We start from the raw sequence: 19,372 nt of genomic DNA, 5'->3' as shown, positions 1-19,372 counted from the left end.
GAACAGGTAGGTCTCATCCTCATCTTTATACAGTAAGTCCCCTACATACGAACGAGTTCCGTTCTGAGAGCACAATCATAAGTCCACTTTGTTCGTAAGTCCAGCAAACTCAGCCTAGGTACCCAACTAACACAATCGGCTATATCATACTGTACTGTAATAGGTTTATAATACTTTTCACACGAATGATACATAAAAAACAAACACACAAAAAGTAAAGAAAACATTTTTAATCTTACAGTACAGTACCTTGAAAAGTATGGTAGTACCAGCTGTTTTACGCTTGTTTCTGGACATCCTAGGCTTGAAATAAAGATACTGTACTACTGTGCTCTATACAGTACTGGACAGTAAAGTACACAAAACCACAACCACTTGTAGAGGATGCACGCACGTGATAATGTACACCAGACACATGAACTAACTTACGTGATTGGACATGCAAAAGCAAGTTCGCATCTTTGAAAGTTCACAACTTGAAGGTTCGTTTGTAGGGGGCTTACTGTACTTGTTTGCTTTGGTATAACATGAACTCCTATTTCACGAACATCTGATAAAGTCCATCACATACATAAATGCTTTGTGTGTTTTTGCAGGATATCAGGGACAGGAGATGAATTTCATATTTGAGTGTGCAGAGCAGGGAAGAGACTAGCCATGGGAGGTAAGAAGCCCACGAGGACAAAAGTTCAGCAAAAGCAGGAAACTAGAGCCGTATGTGACTGAGAATTTACGCCCCTGGGAATTTTCAGAAATCTGGAGACAGGCATTGGAATTCCCATAGATATGGAATTAGAAGCTTAAACTAATTTTCTCTAAATCTCAGCCTTCTTGGCTAAGATCCAGGTTACATCTATGACAAGCAAGCATTTCTTAAATTAGAAACTAATTAACAAATATTATGGTTGTTCTGAAAACTCCAACCATATCCGTCAGTGATGAGATAGCTGAAGTGAGGTGGGTAAGTGGAGGTACAGTGTTCTGCTGGGTTCTTCTTAGTGTTGGCACAAAGTTACTCAGGGAGATCATTAAATAATTTTAATCCTTGTGTATTGCAAAAGGTGTGTAACTAGGTTTTCTTCTTAGCTAATAAAGGCAATGGAATTAACAAATATTACCCAAGACTTTAAAATAATTTCAAATTTCAGAGACATAAAATAATGTTTCTGATGTTAAATCTAAACAATTCTTTAAGAAAAAAAACAACAACAGGGATCTAGATAAATATTCAACCCAGAGTCAACCTTGCTGTTTGTGTCACCCCTAAACAGGGGCTTAGGTCATTTCCATGATGTCAACCTTCACTACAGCAGCAAGAATTGTATGCCAGTCTACATTGAAATGGGAGCCTTTAAAATGTGTTTGGACATAAAAGCCAATGTAAATGAGAATGCACAAATCTACACAAAATCTTTGCCATCTAGAGCTTATATTTGCTTTAGCTATGAGAAATTAAGCCAACCAATCTCAAAATGAAACTCAAGGAAATTTGGGTTTCCCTGGTGGCACAGTGGTTAAGAATCCACCTGCCAATGCAGGGGATGTGGGCTCCAGCCCTGATCTGGGAAGATCCCACATGCTGCGGAGCAACTAAGCCCATGCACCACAACTACTGAGCCTGCGCTCCAGAGCCCGTGAACCACAAATACTGAGCCCGTGTGCCACAACTACTGAAGCCTGCGCGCCTAGAGCCCGTGCCTCACAACAAGAGAAGCCACAGCAATGAGAAGCCCATGCATTGCAATGAAGAGTAGCCCCTGCTCGCCGCAACTAGAGAAAGACCACACGCAGCAACGAAGACCCAACGCAGCCAAAAATAGAATAAATTTTTTAAAATAAATAAATTAATTTAAAAAACATAAAACAAAAACTTAAAAAAAAAAAAACTTAAGGAAATTAAATTTTGCACGTGGCCAAACACGTGTTGTGTGCCAGCACATTTGACGTTGCGTATCTGTGTGCACCCTTCTGTCTACGTATAGACAGAGGCTTGGAACAAGTAAACACCAGGTCTTCATCTATCAGCCTTCAGTCCATGTGCTGGTTTGGGTTTCCTCAAGGACAGACTTTACGTTGAGGGTGTGAGTGCAGATAGTTTATTTAGGAGGTGATTCCAGAATTCAGTAATAGGAGGGAGGAAGTGAGATAAGGGAGAAAAAGTAGCCAGTAAACAGTGTGTTAGCGTGTAAAAACCCTACTGGGATAAGGAGAAAACTGGATATTAATCCTAACCCAGAACCATAGAGCCAATGTAAAATACTTGTGTCAGAGTATTGCCAGAAGGGGCAAGGGAGCTGGGGTATACCCCAGTTGCCTTCAGTCATTCGTTAAGGGCTCCTTGAGGCAAGGCACTAATTCTCCAGTACTTCCAGCTTGTCCCAGGCTCTGCCACCTACAAAAGCCCTCAGGCAGAGAGATGCAGAGACTGGCAGATGGAAATCAGCCCTACTAGACCATAATGCCCAGAGCTGAAGAGACACAGGTGGGGCTCTGACAGCCACCTCTGCTTCCATTACATCTCCTGTCTTCCAAACCATCCCTGTTTGTCGGTTCCTTTATGTTCTAGTATTTCTTGCTGACTTTTATGCAGATTTTGATGAGGGATAGGGGGTCTCCTGTCCTCTGCTCGGCACTATCCTGTTTTAAGAACTGACATCAAATGTTTACCCACCAGTAGGGTCTGAAGCAGATGCAACAGAATAACCAGGACAAAGGCTTAAAGTGATCAAAGTGTTTTCCATCCTGATCCACAACGAAGAAGCCTCCGAAATTAGCCCCATGGTAGAACAAGTGTCAGCCAGCCGGCTGCTTCATTCTGCCAGCGTAGGCTCCACCCTTATTCTGAGACACTCACTCCCTCCCGGAGAAGAGCCCCCATGTGCTCTCTCGAAAAGCCTCACCAGGGACCTTCAGCTGTAAAAAAAGCCTTGGCTGAACCAAGCCCCGCTCAGAATAGCAAGTATCTAAGCAGATCTGCATGGCACTGTCTTCCCAGCAGGGAAACGCTGCCACGGTGCCCATCACACCCTTCCTTAATTATCTCAGGAAAGCACAGAAGCTAGAAAGCCCCCATCATTAACTTTTATGGAGGATGTTTTCCAAGAGGCTGCCCATGTCCCACCCCGCTCTTCAGAACTGGCAAGTGATATACCCAGAGCTTGCAAAGAGTTTGAAAAGTTGAAGGTGGCCACGATCCATCTAAGACAGTTATTCTCAACCAATGGTGTTTTTTTGTTGTTGTTGGTTTTTCTTTTGGGCCGCTCCGTGCTGCACGTGGGATCTTAATTCCCCAACCAGGGATTGAACCCGTGTCCCCTGCAGTGGAAGCACAGAGTCTTAACCACTGGACCACCAGGGACGTCCTCAACCACGGGTGTTTTTGCTCTCCCCTTCCACCAGGAGACACTTGCAATGTCTGGATTACTTTTTCTTTTGAAGTATACATACCTGCTCTATAAGCAAAAAATGATCGCATACTAAATCATATCTATAAACACAAGAGCAGAAGTTTTATAGATAATACTTTGAGATCACAATGCAATAAGTTAAAAATTCAAATAGATATTAAAAAGAAAAAATACTCAGACATCTAGAAACTAAGAATAACGTCTTGCATGTTGCTGAGACAAAGAGGAAATTGAAACCGAGAGAAACAGAAAGAGACAGGGGGAGATGGGAGAATAAGTGAGAATGAACTTAACACTTCTGTAACAGAAAATCACATCAAGGGAAAAATAAAAGAAATAAAACAATACCAGAAAAAAAACTGAAAGAAAGAAGCAATGGAATAAGAAGAAAAGAAAAAAAGAGAAAAGCAGTGAAATGTAGGGTTTAAAGGGCTCCAAAGCTGAAGTCAAATGGACCTGGGCTGCTTATCTTCACTCCAACACACACAGCTCTGCAACCTTGGAACATCTGGTTAATTTCTCTGTGATCCATTTTCCCATGTTTCTCATCTGTAAAATATGGGTAACAGTGCCATTTTTATAGGGTTGTTGTAAAAATTATATTCAATAATGTCTGGTAAAGCTTAAAGCACAGTGTCTGGTAAAAAACTGATAAAGGATGAATGAACCTTAAGAGTCTGAAGTGGTAGTTACTGTTTCTGTAAGAATGGTAGTAGTAATAGCAGTGTTACTAAAAGCTACAACTTTGAAAGGCAAACAGAACAATCAAACAAAGCCTCTGGTCAACCTTTTAACAATATAAGAAATACAAAATAGATCATTAAATATGAGAATGAGATTCTAGTAACTAATAGTACAGGAAAAATTTTAAGTATATGGCAATATTACATATAGTTGTAGGATAAGAAATTTATCAATTTCAAGGATAGTTATTCTTCACGTGTGTGTGTGTGTGTGTGTGTGTATGTATGCATGCGACTGTATGGGTATGAGTATGTATAAAGATGACACAACACACACTCACACACCCCTAAAACAGATGGGGTCAAAGACAAAAGGAAACATGAATAAGTCATTAAAATTTCTCAAAGGTCCTCATGGATTTATTGATAAACCTGTCTAAATATTTAGGACATATACAATCTCCACCCAACACCATAAGTTATTAAGTACTAAAAAAATTTTTAATTCATCCTATTTGTTTCTAATTTCTACATCTGAGAAAAAGTTTGAAATGGATTAGAAGAAAATATCAGAGAATATTTTTATAGGCTGAGAGTAGGGAATTATTTCTTAAAGGTAAAAAGCACTGATCACAAAGAAAAATATTTTAAAATCTGACTGCATCAAAATGACAATTTTTTTATTTGAGGTATAACTGATGTACAATATTATGTAAGCTTTAGGTGTACAAATAGTGATTCACAATTTTTAAAGGTTATACTCCACTTATATTTATTATAAAATATTGGCTATATTCCCTGTGTTGTACAATATATCTTGTAGCTTGTTTATTTTATACCTAGTAGTTTGTACCCCTGAACCTTTACCCCTATTTTACCCCTCCCTCTTCCCTCTCCCCACTGGTAACCACTAGTTTGTTCTCTATGAGTCAGCTTCTTTTTTGTTATATTCACTAATTTATTTTATTTTTCAGATATCATACAGTACTTGTCTTTCTCTGACTGACTTAATTCACTTAGCATAAGGCTCTCTAAGTCTATCCATATTGTTGCAAATGGCAAAATTTCATCCTTTTTTATGGCTGAGTAATATTCCACTGTATATATGAAGCACATCTTCTTTATCCATTCATCTGTTGATGGACACTTAGGTTGCTTCCACATCTTGGCAATTGTAAATAATGCTGGTATGAACATTGGGGTGCATGCACATGTTGGAATTAGTGTTTTGTCTCTCTCCCTCTCTGTTATATATCCAAGAGTGGAATTACTGTGTCAAATGGTAGTTCTATTATTAGTTTTTTGAGAAGCCTCCATACTGTTTTCCACAGTGGATGCATCAATTTCCATTCCCACTAACAGTGTACAAGGGTTCCCTTTTCTCCACATCTTCACCAACATTTGTTATTTCTGGTCTCTTTGATGATAGCCATTCTGACAGGTGTGAGGTGATATTTCATTGTGGTTTTGATTTGCATTACCCTGATGATTAGTGATGTTGAGCATCTTTTCATGTTCCTGTTGGCTAACTGTATGTCTTCTTTGGAAAAGTATCTATTCAGATCTTCTGCCCATTTTTTAATCAAGCTGTTTGGTTTTTTGCTGTTGAGTTGTATGAGCTGTTGATGTATTTTGAATATTAACCCTTTATCTCTCATATCACTTGCAAATATTTTCTCCCATTCAGTAGGTTGTCTTTTAGTTTTGCTGATGGTTTCCTTTGTTGTGCAAAAGTTTATAAGTTTGACTAGGTCCCATTTGTTTATTTTTGCTTTTATTTCCTTTACTTTAGGAGATAGATCCACAAAAACAATACTATGATTTATGTCAAAGAGTGTTCTGCCTATGTTTTCTTCTAAGAGTCTTATGGTTTCGGTCTTACCTTTAGGTCTTTAGTCCATTTTGAGTTTATTTTATCAATATATGATGTTAAAGAATGTTCTGAAAATGACACTTTTGGGCATGATAAAAATGCAGTAAAGTTAAATAAAAAGATTAGAAAATATATGTGTGGCACTTCTAAAGACCAAGAATTATTTTCCAAAATACCTAAAGAGCTTCTACAAATTAACAAAGATAAGAACAATAGAAGAATAGAAAAAGAATGAGCAAAGATAATGACCAGGCGATTCCAAGATATATGATGCACAACATAAAAAATACAAATACCTCTATGTTCTCTAAAAATAACAAAAATCACAGCAAAACCAGGGAAAATATTCTGGAAGTGTCCCTATCAGCCATATTGCAGTGAAATGATATTTTGGTTTTGACTCTCTCTCTCGCCATCCCCATCCCTGCACTGTATTAGGAAATGGAATACACATATATCTGTGTATCTTGCACTGAATGTGCTGGGAACACAGGCTCACAATCAATGTGGAACTGCTGAACTGAATTATGAATTCTATTAGGGGCACAAGGAAAATGGTTATTTACAAAAGAGGAAATCTGACTAGAAAACTGACATATGGAAAAAGATTTAGGCTCCCCAGTGATCAAAAAACTGCAGATTAAAACAGCCAGGCATTACCATCTTTCACCTACTTCATCAGCAAGAAGTCAAACAAGATCACAGCCTGGTGGCCTCAAGCAACAGGTCAGCCAGGTTGTGACCACTCTCGCCCCCTCACTGGAGCAGAAGTTGCTGAAGATTTACCATGGTGGCTTCAGCACTGCTGTTTCTTTGATTTGCTTACCAAAAAATGCGGTGAAAACCAAGTGTAAGCACCTTGGCTGCCAGAGACCCTGAATGCCCCATCTTTCCCTACTAGCAGTTACTGAAAAACCTCAAAAGGCCATTTTAATTTCCTCTCCCTGTTCATCTGAGATCTGGTTTCTCAGGCAGCCGAAGTGCTGGATGAACACAGGGAAACCCATCCATCAATGCTGTGGCTGCCATAGCATGGCGATTTTGAATCTTGCAATAAAACAAGATTAATGGGCTTGACTTCAGTTTGACATTTCAGCAATGAGGGTTGTGTTTGCCAGGTTTCTACACCCCTTTCCTTCTTGTCTCCCAGCCATTTTGTAATCACCAGCCAGGTCCCTCCTGCTCCTTTGGATTCCTGAAGAGAAATCATGGAAAAGGAACACGTATCGTGAGCTTGGAAAAGGCAAATCACTCTGATTTCTGCTCGTCTTCAAAAGCTAGTGGGGATTTCAGTGGGAAATGGACTCTCACAGCCATGGTGATGGGACCAAGCATTAACTGTTGAATTGTCTGAGTGATCATTTCGTCCAGCCAAATGCGCCTACCGTGTATCCAGCACTGTGTGGGCAGCTGGGAGAGGGGAGAGGGAATATACAAAGAATTCTAAGGTGTCTTCTCTAAAGGGGACTGAGGGCTGTTGGCGTGGTCAGAGCTCAGGGACGTGGTTCTAAATAAAAGTACAAGGAAAGAGCAAATGGGTTAGAGAGCTGGGGACAGGCTTCTTGGGGAAAGTGGGACTTGAGTTTGACTTTAAAAGAAGATGGGGGGGTGGAAAAAGATGGCGGACTAGGAGGACACGGAATTCACGTCTCCGCACAACTAGGGCACCCACCAGGCACTGGCAGGGGACCACAGACACCTAAGGGGATGGGAGGAACCCCCAGCGACCAGGTAGGATGTGGGGCATGGGGAGGAGTGAGGGGGGAGGAGAAGTGGAGGCGGGATGAGACTGGCACCCCTGAGTGGTGGTGGGGGGAGGGGAAGGGATCCCACGCCCAAAGGGGGAAATTGGGGGACAATTTCCCAGGGGCCAGGTTTCCCCTGCTCACTAGGGCCTCTGGGAGCCTGCTAAGATCCCAGGCCTTATCCTCTGCCCACTGAGGCCCCCTCTAGCCACTCGGGTCCTGATGGGGTGGGAGGGAGGGAAGGGGAAGCAAAAGTAAAGGCCGGACCTCTGGGACCTGCACCCCTGAGGGGTGGCTGGGGGAGGGGAGGAGTTCCTACACCCTGCGGGACCCACCCATGGCTTGGGGTCCAGTGGGGATGGGGGAGACAGTGGGGAGGGGCATGAAGTAACAGAAGGGAACGTGGCCAGCGCGTTCCCTGCCCACTTAGGCACCAGGGAGCCTATTGGGCTCCCGGGCCTAAACCTCTGCCCTCGGAGTCTCCCTCCTGCTGCCTAGAACCCAAGCCCCGCCCCTACACCCTCACCCAGGGCCCTACCTCTACACTCGGAGACCCCCTCTGAGACCCCCTCCAATGCGCTGGGCCTAAACCCCACCCACACACCCTCACCCAGGGCCTTACCTGGAAACTCCACACTCCAGAGGCCCTCCTTTCCCGGTGCTGCCTCTCCCCTTCCACACAGGTCCTAAGCAGAGGCCCCGCCCCTTGAACGTCACCCCACCTAGGCCCCGCCCCAAGGCCTTTTCCGGCTGCTGTGTCCTGAGCCTAGGCCCCGCCCCACACTCAAACGTCACACCCCCCCACCCGGCAAGGTCCACCCCACCCTAAACCCCACCCCTGCCTAAGTTCCACCCCCACGTAAACTACACAACCATAGACAAGGCTTTTTTTTTTTTTCCTCTTTTAGAGTGGGGTTCTCTTTTACCTTATTGATTCATTTATATATATATTTTTTCTAATAAATATTTTATTTTTCTAATTTTATTTTATTCTCTCTACTTTGTTATTGTTCTTTCCTTTTGGCTTGTTCCCCCCACCCCTACCTTTTTTTTTCTTTTTTCTGTTGTGGTTTTATTTTACCTTGTTGCATTTGTTTCATTATATTTTTATTTTTCCTAATATATTTTTTATCTTTCTAATTTTATTTTGTTTTTTATTCTTTGTTATTGTACTGCTCCTTTTCTTCTTTCTTTTTTTTTTTTTTTTCCTGCCACACCACATGGCTTGCAGGATCTGGTTCCCAGGCCGGAAGTTGGGCCCAAGCTCCTGTGGTGGGAGCTCCAAGTCCAAACCACTGGACTAACAGAGAACCTCAGACCCCAGGGAATATCAATCAGAGTGAGGCCTCCTGGAGGTCCTCATCTCAGCACCAAGACCCGGCTCTATCCAACTGACTGCAAACTCCAGTGTTGGACACCTCAGGCCAAACAACCAGTAAGACAGGAATACAGCCCAACCCATCAAAAAAAATTAAAAAAAAATATGTTACAGACGAAGGAGCATGGTAAAAACCTGCAAGACCAAATAAATGAAGATGAAATAGGCAACCTACCTGAAAAAGAATTCAGAGTAATGATAGAAAAGATGATCCAAAATCTCGGACAGAATGGAGAAAATACAAGAAGCATTTAACAAGGATCTAGAAGAACTGAAGAGCAAACAAACAGTGATGAACATCACAATAACTGAAATTAAAAATACTCTAGAAGGAATCAACAACAGAATAACTGAGGCAAAAGAATGGATAAGTGAGCTGGAAGATAAAATGTAGGAAATAACTGCCAGGGAGCAGAATAAAGAAAAAAGAATGAAAAGGATTGAGGACAGTCTCAGAGACCTCTGGGACAACATTAAATGCACCAACATTTGAATTATAGGGGTCCCAGAAGAAGAAAAAAAGAAAGGGTCTGAGAAAATATTTGAAGAGATTATAGTGGAAACTTCCCTAACATGGGAAAGGAAATAGTCAATCAAGTCAAAGAAGCGCAGGGAGTCCCATACTGGATAAACCCAAAGAGAAACACGCTGAGACACATATTAATCAAATTATCAGAAATTAAATACAAAGAAAAAATATTAAAAGCAGCATGGGAAAAGCAACAAATAACATACAAGGGAATCCCTATAAGGTTAAGAGCTGATCTTTCAGCAGAAACTCTGCAAGCCAGAAGGGAGTGGCAGGACATATTTAAAGTGATGAAAGGGAAAAACCTACAACCAAGATTACTCTACCCAGCAAGGATCTCATTCATATTCGATGGAGAAGTCAAAAGCTTTTCAGACAAGCAAAGCTAAGAGACTTCAGCACCACCAAACCAGCTTTACAACAAATGCTAAAGGAACTTCTCTAAGGAGGAAACACAAGAGAAGAAAAAGACCCACAAAAACAAACCCAAAACAATTAAGAAAATGGTAATAGGAACATACATATCGATAATCACATTGAATGTAAATGGATTAAATGCTCCAACCAAAAGACACAGACTGGCTGAATGGATACAAAAACAAGACCCTTATATATGCTGTCTATAGGAAAACCACTTCAGACCTAGGACACATACAGATTGAAAGTGAGGGGATGGAAAAAGATATTCCATGCAAATGGAAATCACAAGAAAGCTGGAGTAGCAATACTCATATCAGATAAAATAGACTTTAAAATGAAGACTGTGACAAGAGATAAGGAAGGACACTACATAATGATCAAGGGATCAATCCAACAAGAAAACATAACAATTATCAACATTTATGCACCCAACATAGGAGCACCTCAATACATAAGGTAAATGGCTAACAACCATAAAAGGAGAAATCAACAGAAACACAATAATAGTGGGGGACTTTAACATCCCACTTACACCAATAGACAGATCATCCAGACAGAAAATAAATAAGGAATCCAGACAGAAAATAAGTAAATAAATAAGACACAACAGACCAGATAGAAACTGCTTTTTACTTCATAGCACTTTTTTGGTGCCCTGCCTAAATCCTGCTAGTCTTCCTAGAATTAACTGATGGTAAAACTCGCCCTCAATCAAGTCTTAATTTATTCCAAGATTTTCTCCATGGTCATTTTTCAACATTCTCTCAACAATGTTAGCATATTATAGAAATTAATTCTAACTGTAAAAAAATCTTTGCCTATCTATCTATCTATTATCACTGTTCTTACCTAATATACCATCTATTGAGATATATAGATTCTTTTTTCCTATTATATATAAATATTTGGTTATTTTAAATGTTATATAAATATCTATATGCTGATATATATATATATATATATATATATATATATATATATATATAATCCTGAGATAGTATTCCCCCAAATTATCCTCCAATAAAAAGGGTATTGCCTTATATTCAAGTCCTTAAAAATTCTCATATTAATTTCCATTTCTTAGTATTCTGAATAGGAAATTGCTGTTTGGAAGAAGGCATATTTTTTCCAGATGATTTCAATCAGTTCCCAATGATAACTGAATTGAAATGCTGTGCTGGATTGTCTGATGTTAACCTTATTTAACTTTTTATGACTTTAAATATTTTTATCAATATTCTTGAATACCCTATATTGAAAAAATTATTACTTTCAAATAATGATAATTTTTTCTAATATTGATATATTTTCTTTATTTTAATATATGATCTGTCACATCAGAATACTGATAAATAATGGTGGTGGCATCATACATTTTGTTATTTGTTTCTGCTAGTAATGTGATAAATCAAGTATTTCATTAAGTGTGGTGTAGTTTCTGGTTCTAGACTAAATTCTTCATTATGTTTAAAAAATACACTGTTATTCCTAGTTAACTAATAATTTAAGAAACTGTATTCTGTTTGGCATGAAAATATTTTAGGAGAGTTTTGTTTAATTTGATCTTTTTGGTTTAACCTTTTTATAAATTTCTGGTGTTAATGTAATAAGATAGGAGAAAATAGTCTGTATGATTGTGTTGCTCAGAATGTATTAAATTTTCTTTCTGGAAAAAAAAAAACAAAAGAAGATGGGGACTTCCCTTGTGGCGCAGTGGTTAAGATTCCGTGCTCCCAATGCAGGGGACCCGGGTTCGATCTCTGGTCAGGGAACTAGATCCCACATGCATGCCGCAACTAAGAGTTCGCATGCTGCAACTAAGACCCGGCACAACCAAATAAAATTAAAAAGCAAAACAAAAAACGGAAAAAAAAATTTTTTTAAATAAATTGAAGATGAAGGTGGGACTTCGCTGGCAGTCCAGTGGTTAAGACTTCGCCTTCCAATGCAGGTGGTGTGGGTTCGATCCCTGATCAGTGAACTAAGATCCCACATGCCTTGCAGCCAAATAACCAAAACATAAAACGGGAATAAAGATGCAAACCTACTAGAGAATAGACTTGAGGATACGGGGAGGGGGAAGGGTAAGCTGGGACAAAGTGAGAGAGTGGCATGGACATATATACACTACCAAATGTAAAATAGATAGCTAGTGGGAAGCACAGGGAGATCAGCTCGGTGCTTTGTGACCAGCTAGAGGGGTGGGATAGGGAGGCTGGGAGGGAGGGAGATGCAAGAAGGAAGAGATATGGGGACATATGTATATGTATAACTGATTCACTTTGTTATAAAGCAGAAATTAACACACCATTGGAAAGCAATTATACTCCAATAAAGATGTTAAAAAAACAAAACAAAAAACAAAAAAGGAAACCAGAAGCAATATTACAACAAATTCAATAAAGACTTTAAAAATGGTCCACATCAAAAAAAATCTTAAAAAAAAAAAAAATGAGAGGACATTCTACAGGGAGGCAAACAGCATGGGGAGGTACTCAGAAGTGGAGGGCAAGACAAGGGCAGGAGGAGATGGGCCCAGAAATGCCTTTATGCCTTCTCATGTCCTGTGTCCCTGCCTGTCAATCTAGCTGAGACACCGAGGCCAGCATCCACTCGTGGGCACCTCTCTTCCTCCAGAGCCTTCCCTTCTCTGCTCTCCCTTCTCTCTTCCTTTTCTCTGTGCCTCTTCTTCCTTTTACTTATGTTGATTGACTCTGTTCTAGTTGCTACACTGCTTTATAGCTACTTTTTATGATTTTAAGTTGATAGTAAATTACTATTTATACTGCCTTATAGGACTTCCCTGGTGGCACAGTGGTTAAGAATCCACCTGCCAATACAGGGGACATGGGTTCGAGCCCTGGTCTGGGAAGATCCCACATGCCACGGAGCAACTAAGCCCGTGTGCCACAACTACTGAGCCCGTGAGCCACAACTACTGAAGCCTGTGCACCTAGAGCCCGTGCTCCGCAACAAGAGAAGCCACCGCAACAAGAAGCCTGCACACCGCAACAAAGAGTATCCCCTGCTCGCCGCAACTAGGGAAAGCTTGCGCGCAGCAACAAAGACCCAACACAGCCAAAAATTAATAAATAAATTTATATATACTGCCTTATAATTCTTATGTTGATATGTTCATCTCCTGTAATAGATATTGAGTAGCACAGTACCTGGAACATAACAGGTACTCTGGAAATGTTTCTTGACCTTACTGAATTAATTCAGATTGATTTGTGTATGAGGCTACAGGGGCTGGACAAGTGCTGAGGAGGACAAGGGGGAGGAGACCATGAGCATAGCTTTAACAGCTCACCTGTATACAGCACTTACTACCTGCCAGTGCATTTAATCTGCACGACAGAGCTATTGAAGAGGGTGCTGTTAATCTCCCCATTTCACAGAGGAGGGTGTGGAGGTGGAGGTCAAGTAACTCTGAGTCTCACAGTCAGTGAGCAGAGGAGCTGGGCTATAGAGGCAGGCAGCTGGCTGTCAAGCCCCCTCTTAACCACGATGATGGGTGCCCCCTTGGCAGCCAGACTTGTCACTGCAGATAACAAACTGGTGGCTTAGAATCCTGAAGTCTGAAAGGTAACTCTATCCCCATTCTTCGGCTGTACGTCCGTTCGGGCTGCTGTAGCAGAATACCATAGACTGGGTGACTTATACGTAACATTTATTTCTCACAGTTCTGGAGGCTGGAAATCCAAGATCAAGGTGACAGCAGATTCAGTGTCCGGTGAGGAAGCTCTTTAGGGTGTCCTTTATGAACACATTAATCCTACTCCTGAGGACTTCACCCTCAAGACCTGATCACCTCCCAGATACCCTCACATTGGGGGTTAGGATTTCAACATATGGCCTTGGAGGGGGGCACAAATATTCAGTCTATAGAAATTCCTTACTCAGCATAAGAATACTCATAATTAACCTTAACAATCCTTGTTTATTTTCTGCTTGTTTAAATTCAAACTTCATTAGTTGACAAGGCAATGTATGGTTTAAAGTGTAGCATGGGAAAACTTAATTTGAAAGAAAACTATGAAGTTTGAGATTTCTAACACTTTGGGATTCATAATAATACTGATAATAACACTAAGACAGGGCTAAGCATTTGACATGCACGATCTTATTAATTCTTCCAACAACCCAATGAGGCAGATACTATTATTATTATTCCCATTAAAAAATGAGAGGAATGAGGGTTTGTTACACTAAAAATGACAACAAAACAGATAACAAAAACTCCCAGGAACCAGGAATCATGGTTATTTTTAAAAGACCTGCTAAGATGCTAAGTTAAGTTCGGGCAAAGATATACCAGAAAAATGTGAGGGAAAATGACTGTAATATCAATATCAGAAAAAGTAGAGTTCATGGGTAAAATATTACAGAAACAGAGGGAATAGTCATTTTTTGTTGTGAGGCCCAATTCATAATGGTGTGGACCTTTATCAAGTTGCACTGTTAACAGAACATTGCATCTAGATATATTTAAGAAAAAAGGAGAAAATGAAAGAATAGCAGTGAGAGAGATCAATATACCTTTCTCAATGCTTCACAGATGAGGAAGGCATATAACAAATAAGAATACAAAGGACCTAAATAATAAAATTATTAGGGTAGATTTAACAAATTTACATTACAGTCTGGGCCCTATCAACCAGACTGGTGCCCCTAGACATGACATGGTCTGTATTGGACTACAAAGAAAATTTTAATTAGAAACTTGTCAAAGTAGAAACTGTATGCACTCATTTTTCAAGCCTAATAAAATATTTATTTTTAAAATCCAATCACTTGAAAAATTTAAAAAGCAGTATCCTAAGTAACTCTAGGGTAAAAGAAAAACATCTAAACAACGAAGAGTAAAGTGCCAAGAAAACTGAAATGAGAATGCTACACATCAATATCTCAGCAATAATAAAAACAAAGTTATCGCATTAAATTTATTTACTGCAAAAGAAGAATGAATGAAGCTAAATCAAGTATTTAGCTCCATATATTAAAGACAGAGGGGGAAAATAATGAAAAGAGGAGGAAAGAATAATATGAACAAAAATTAATGATTAGTTTTTAAAAAGTAAAGTTGATACATTTATTCAGAGGTTGCATTTTTCATTAAACCCATAATCTAGGCAAAACTAGTCTAATCGGGAAAAATGAGTGACTATTCAAGATTAGAACTAAGGATGGATATCTAGTTATAGACAAGAAGGAAATTAAAGAGTAACACTTTAAACCCTATCTTAATAGGTTTGAAAATCTGGATTAAAAATACTTTAAAATTGTACCCCCAGAGACACCCAAGTCCCTGTTCTGCATCCCTGTAGATACTCTCTGCCCCACAGTACTCACTATGGCCTGTCCATAGAATCCTAGGGCTCTTAGGCCATAACTGTGAAACCATTGGTCAATAAAAATATCAGTTACCAAAACTAACTCCAAAAAAATAGAAACAGTAAGCACTATAATACATATTGAAGAGATAAATAGCCAAAAAAGCTGCTTTCCCCACTAGACCATGAACCAAGTGGGGGTAAGGACCACACCTTATTCATACTGCATATTATTCATACTCACTTTCATACTATAATCAAAGCAGTATGGTACTGGCATAAAGACAGACACACAGATCAATGGAACAGAATGGAGAGCCCAGAAATAAACCTACACACATATAATCAACTAATCTTTGACAAGGATGCCAAGAATCCACACTGGGGGAAGGACCGTCTCTTCAGTAATGGTGTTGGGAAAACTGGATACCCACATGCAGAAGAATGAAACTGGACCGCTATCTTTTTTTTTTTAAACTTTGGGTTTATTTATTTATTTATTTTTATGGCTGTGTTGGGTCTTCGTTTCTGTGTGAGGGCTTTCTCTAGTTGCGGCAAGCAGGGGCCACTCCTCATCGCGGTGCGCGGGCCTCTCACTATCGCGGCCTCTCTTGCTGCGGAGCACAGGCTCCAGACGCGCAGGCTCAGTAATTGTGGCTCACGGGCCCAGTCGCTCCGCGGCATGTGGGATCTTCCCAGACCAGGGCTCGAACCCGTATCCTCTGCATTGGCAGGCAGATTCTCAACCACTCCGCCACCAGGGAAGCCCCTGGACCGCTATCTTACACCACTCACAAAAATTAACTCAAAATGGATTAAAGACTTAAATGTAAAACCTGAAAACATAAAACTTCGAGAAGAAAACATAGGGAAAAAACTCCTTGACATCTGCCTTGGTGATGAGTTTTTGGATATAACACCAAAAAGCACAGGCAATAAAAGCAAAATAAACAAGTGGGACTATATCAAACTAAAAAGCTTCCTCACAGAGGAAACCATCAACAAAATGAAAAGGCAACCTATGGAATGGGAGAAAATATTTGCAAATCATATTTCTGATATGGGATTCATATCCAAAATATATAAGAAACTCAATAGCAAAAAAAAACTCACAAAAAAGCCAAATAATCAGATATTTTAAATGGTCAGGACTTCCCTGATGGCTCAGTGGTTAAGAATCTGCCTGCCAATGCAGGGGACACGGGTTCGAGCCCTGATCCAGGAAGATCCCACATGCCGCGGAACAACTAAGCCCATGCGCCACAACTACTGAGCCTGTGCTCTAGAGCCCACAAGCCACAACTACTGAGCCTGTGCTCTAGAGCCCACAAGCCACAACTACTGAGCCCACATGCTGCAACTACTGAAGTCCGCGCGCCTAGAGCCCGTGCTCCGCAACAAGAGAAGCCACCGCAATGAGAAGCCCACACACTGCAAGGAAGAGCAGCCCCCACTCGCTGCAACTAGAGAAAGCCCACATGCAGCAATGAAGACCCAATGCAGCCAAAAATAAATAAGTTAAAAAATTAACTAAAATGGGCAGAGAACCTGAATAGATACATTTCCAAAGAGGACATAAAAATGACCAATAGGTACATGTAAAGGTGCTCAACATCACTAATCATCAGGAAAATGCAAATCAAAACCACAATGAGATATCACCTCAAACCTGTTAGAATGACTATTATCGAAAAGATAAGACATAATAAGTGTTGGCGAGGATGTGGAGAAAAGGGAACCCTTGTGCACTGTTGGTGGGAATGTAAGTCGGTGCAGCCACTATGGAAAACAGTATGAAGGTTCCTCAAAAAATTAAAAATAGAACGATCATATGATCCAGCAACTCCACTCCTGGGTATTTATCCAAAGGAAACAAAAACACTAACTCGAAAAGATATCTACACCCTCATGTCCATTGCAGCACTATGTACAATAGTCTAGACATGGAAACAACTTAAGTGTCCATCTATTGATGAATGAATACAGAAAGAAAAAATATGTGTGTGTGTGTTTGTGTGTGTGTATGTGTATATAAAATGAGATATTGATACTATTTGGCCACAATAAACATGGAAATTCTGCCATTTGTGGCAACATGGATGAACCTTGAGGGCATTATGCTAGGTGAAGCAAGTCAGACAGAGAAAGACAAACACCACACGATCACACTTATATATGGAATCTAAAAAAACAAAACAAAAACCCTAACTCATAGATATAGAGAACAGATTGGTGGTTGCCAGAAATGGGAGGGGGAGGGTGAAATGGGTGAAGGCAGTCAAAAGGTATAAACTTCCAGTTATAATATAAATAAGTCCTGGGGATGTAATGTACAGTATGGTGACTGTAGTTAATAGTACCTTATTGCTTGTTTGAAATTTGCTAGGGAGTAGATCTTAAAAGTTCTCATCACAAGAAAAGAAAATTTGTAACCTTATTCATAATCATATTCATATGCATATTATTCATATTCACATTCATAGTATAATCAAAGCAGTATGATACTGGCATAAAAACAGACACATAAATCAATGGAGCTGAATAGAGAGCCCAGAAACACATATATATATGTATATATATATATACATATATATAACACATATATATATACACATATATAATCAACTAATATTTGACAAGGATGCCAAGGTGTGGTGATGGGTATTAACTAGACTTATTGTGGTGTTCATATTGCAAAACACACATATATCGAATCATTATGTTGTACACCTGAAACTAATATAATGTTATATGTCAATTACATCTCCATTTAAAAAAATTTACTTAAAAACGGATATGGAATGACCAGCAAGATATTAATTAAGTGAAAAAGCTAGGTATAAACCAACTTACCATGTGTGTAATATATATATACATATATATACACACATACACACATATATACATACTATTAATATATATACACATATACATACATATTCATATATGTACCTATAATCTGGATATGCATGCAATATCTCAGGAAGGATATATAAGATTCCAGTATCAGTAGTTGCCTTTAGAGAAGGGCAGTTGGTGATGGGGGGCAGAGGAAGGGGGAGGGATCCTTTCTTTTCCTTATGATCCTTTTTGAATGTTTTAAATTTGGTATATATGTGTATATTGCCCACTTAAAAGCAAACAGGGAAAATTTCTGAAAAATATGTCAAAAACTATTCCCACTAAAACAACTACCAAAAAACTATTACAAACAAAAAACAAACACTCTAAATAGGAAGTCAATTGGGCAAAAGACAAGACCAAACAATTCTCAAAAGAAGAATGGTCAGGGACTTCCCTGGCTGTCCAGTGGTTAAGACTTTGTGCTTCCAATGCAGGGGGCATGGGTTCGATCCCTGGTTGGGGAACTAAGATCCCACATGCTGTGCAGCGCGGCCAAACAAACAAACGAAATACGATAATAAAAGTGTATTACAAAGTGCAGTCAAAATAAATGTCAACAATTGGTCAGTCTCACAAAGAAACAGCCCCCAAACCCCACAGTTTCTCAACCCAAAGTGCAAGACGGGCCAGTGATTGGCTTAGATTCTCCAGCATGGATCCCTAGAGGAAGGGGGTAAAGAGGAAGGGAGGGAGTTAGGAAGGAGCGAAGTAGGAGAAGGAGGGAAAGAGGTAAGGATGGAGGGATGACACCTGATCTGGTCCTTGGGTGGGGAGTGACAGGCAGGAGACTGGGACAATTTTCTCCCCTGAGCAGGAAACAGGATCCGAGGCTACATGTTCACTTTTCCAATCTAAGGCTTATCATCCCTTACAGTATTTATAATCACAGCCCCATGCAAATTTATGTGAATTTTCTTCCCTTTCCCTGTTTTAAAGTAAAACCTTAATGAGTCAAAGAATAGAGCCTTCAGGAAGAGATTCTGAATGAGCTCAACTGCCTCCTTCACAAGTTAACTGTTTCTAGAATAGTCATAATGGCAATTAGAAACAATCCAAATGTTCAATAATTACAATCTGTTGGTTGCTCTGGTCTACTT

General features: G+C 39.9%; 1 protein-coding gene across 3 annotated transcripts in view; it reads right to left on the bottom strand.

The window, feature by feature from the left end:
- Nucleotides 1–3,422: 3,422 nt before the first annotated feature.
- LOC309654578 (5-formyltetrahydrofolate cyclo-ligase) overlaps nucleotides 3,423–19,372 on the bottom strand; it is a 298,235-nt gene continuing 282,285 nt past the window's right edge. For 2 of the 3 annotated variants that reach the window (XM_082448900.1, XM_082448901.1), the window contains one exon: nucleotides 3,423–3,956. In XM_082448900.1, the coding sequence (XP_082305026.1) occupies nucleotides 3,879–3,956 (78 nt within the window). In that variant the 3' untranslated portion in view covers nucleotides 3,423–3,878. The remainder of the gene's footprint in view (nucleotides 3,957–19,372) is intronic. The other variant, XM_082448897.1, reaches the window with a different exon arrangement.

Source organism: Balaenoptera physalus (assembly GCF_965194825.1).
Source record: "Balaenoptera physalus genome assembly, chromosome: 2".
Classification (NCBI taxonomy): domain Eukaryota; kingdom Metazoa; phylum Chordata; class Mammalia; order Artiodactyla; family Balaenopteridae; genus Balaenoptera; species Balaenoptera physalus.
The sequence above is the reverse complement of the archived record's forward strand: the minus strand, read 5'-3'. Positions and strand labels throughout refer to the sequence as shown.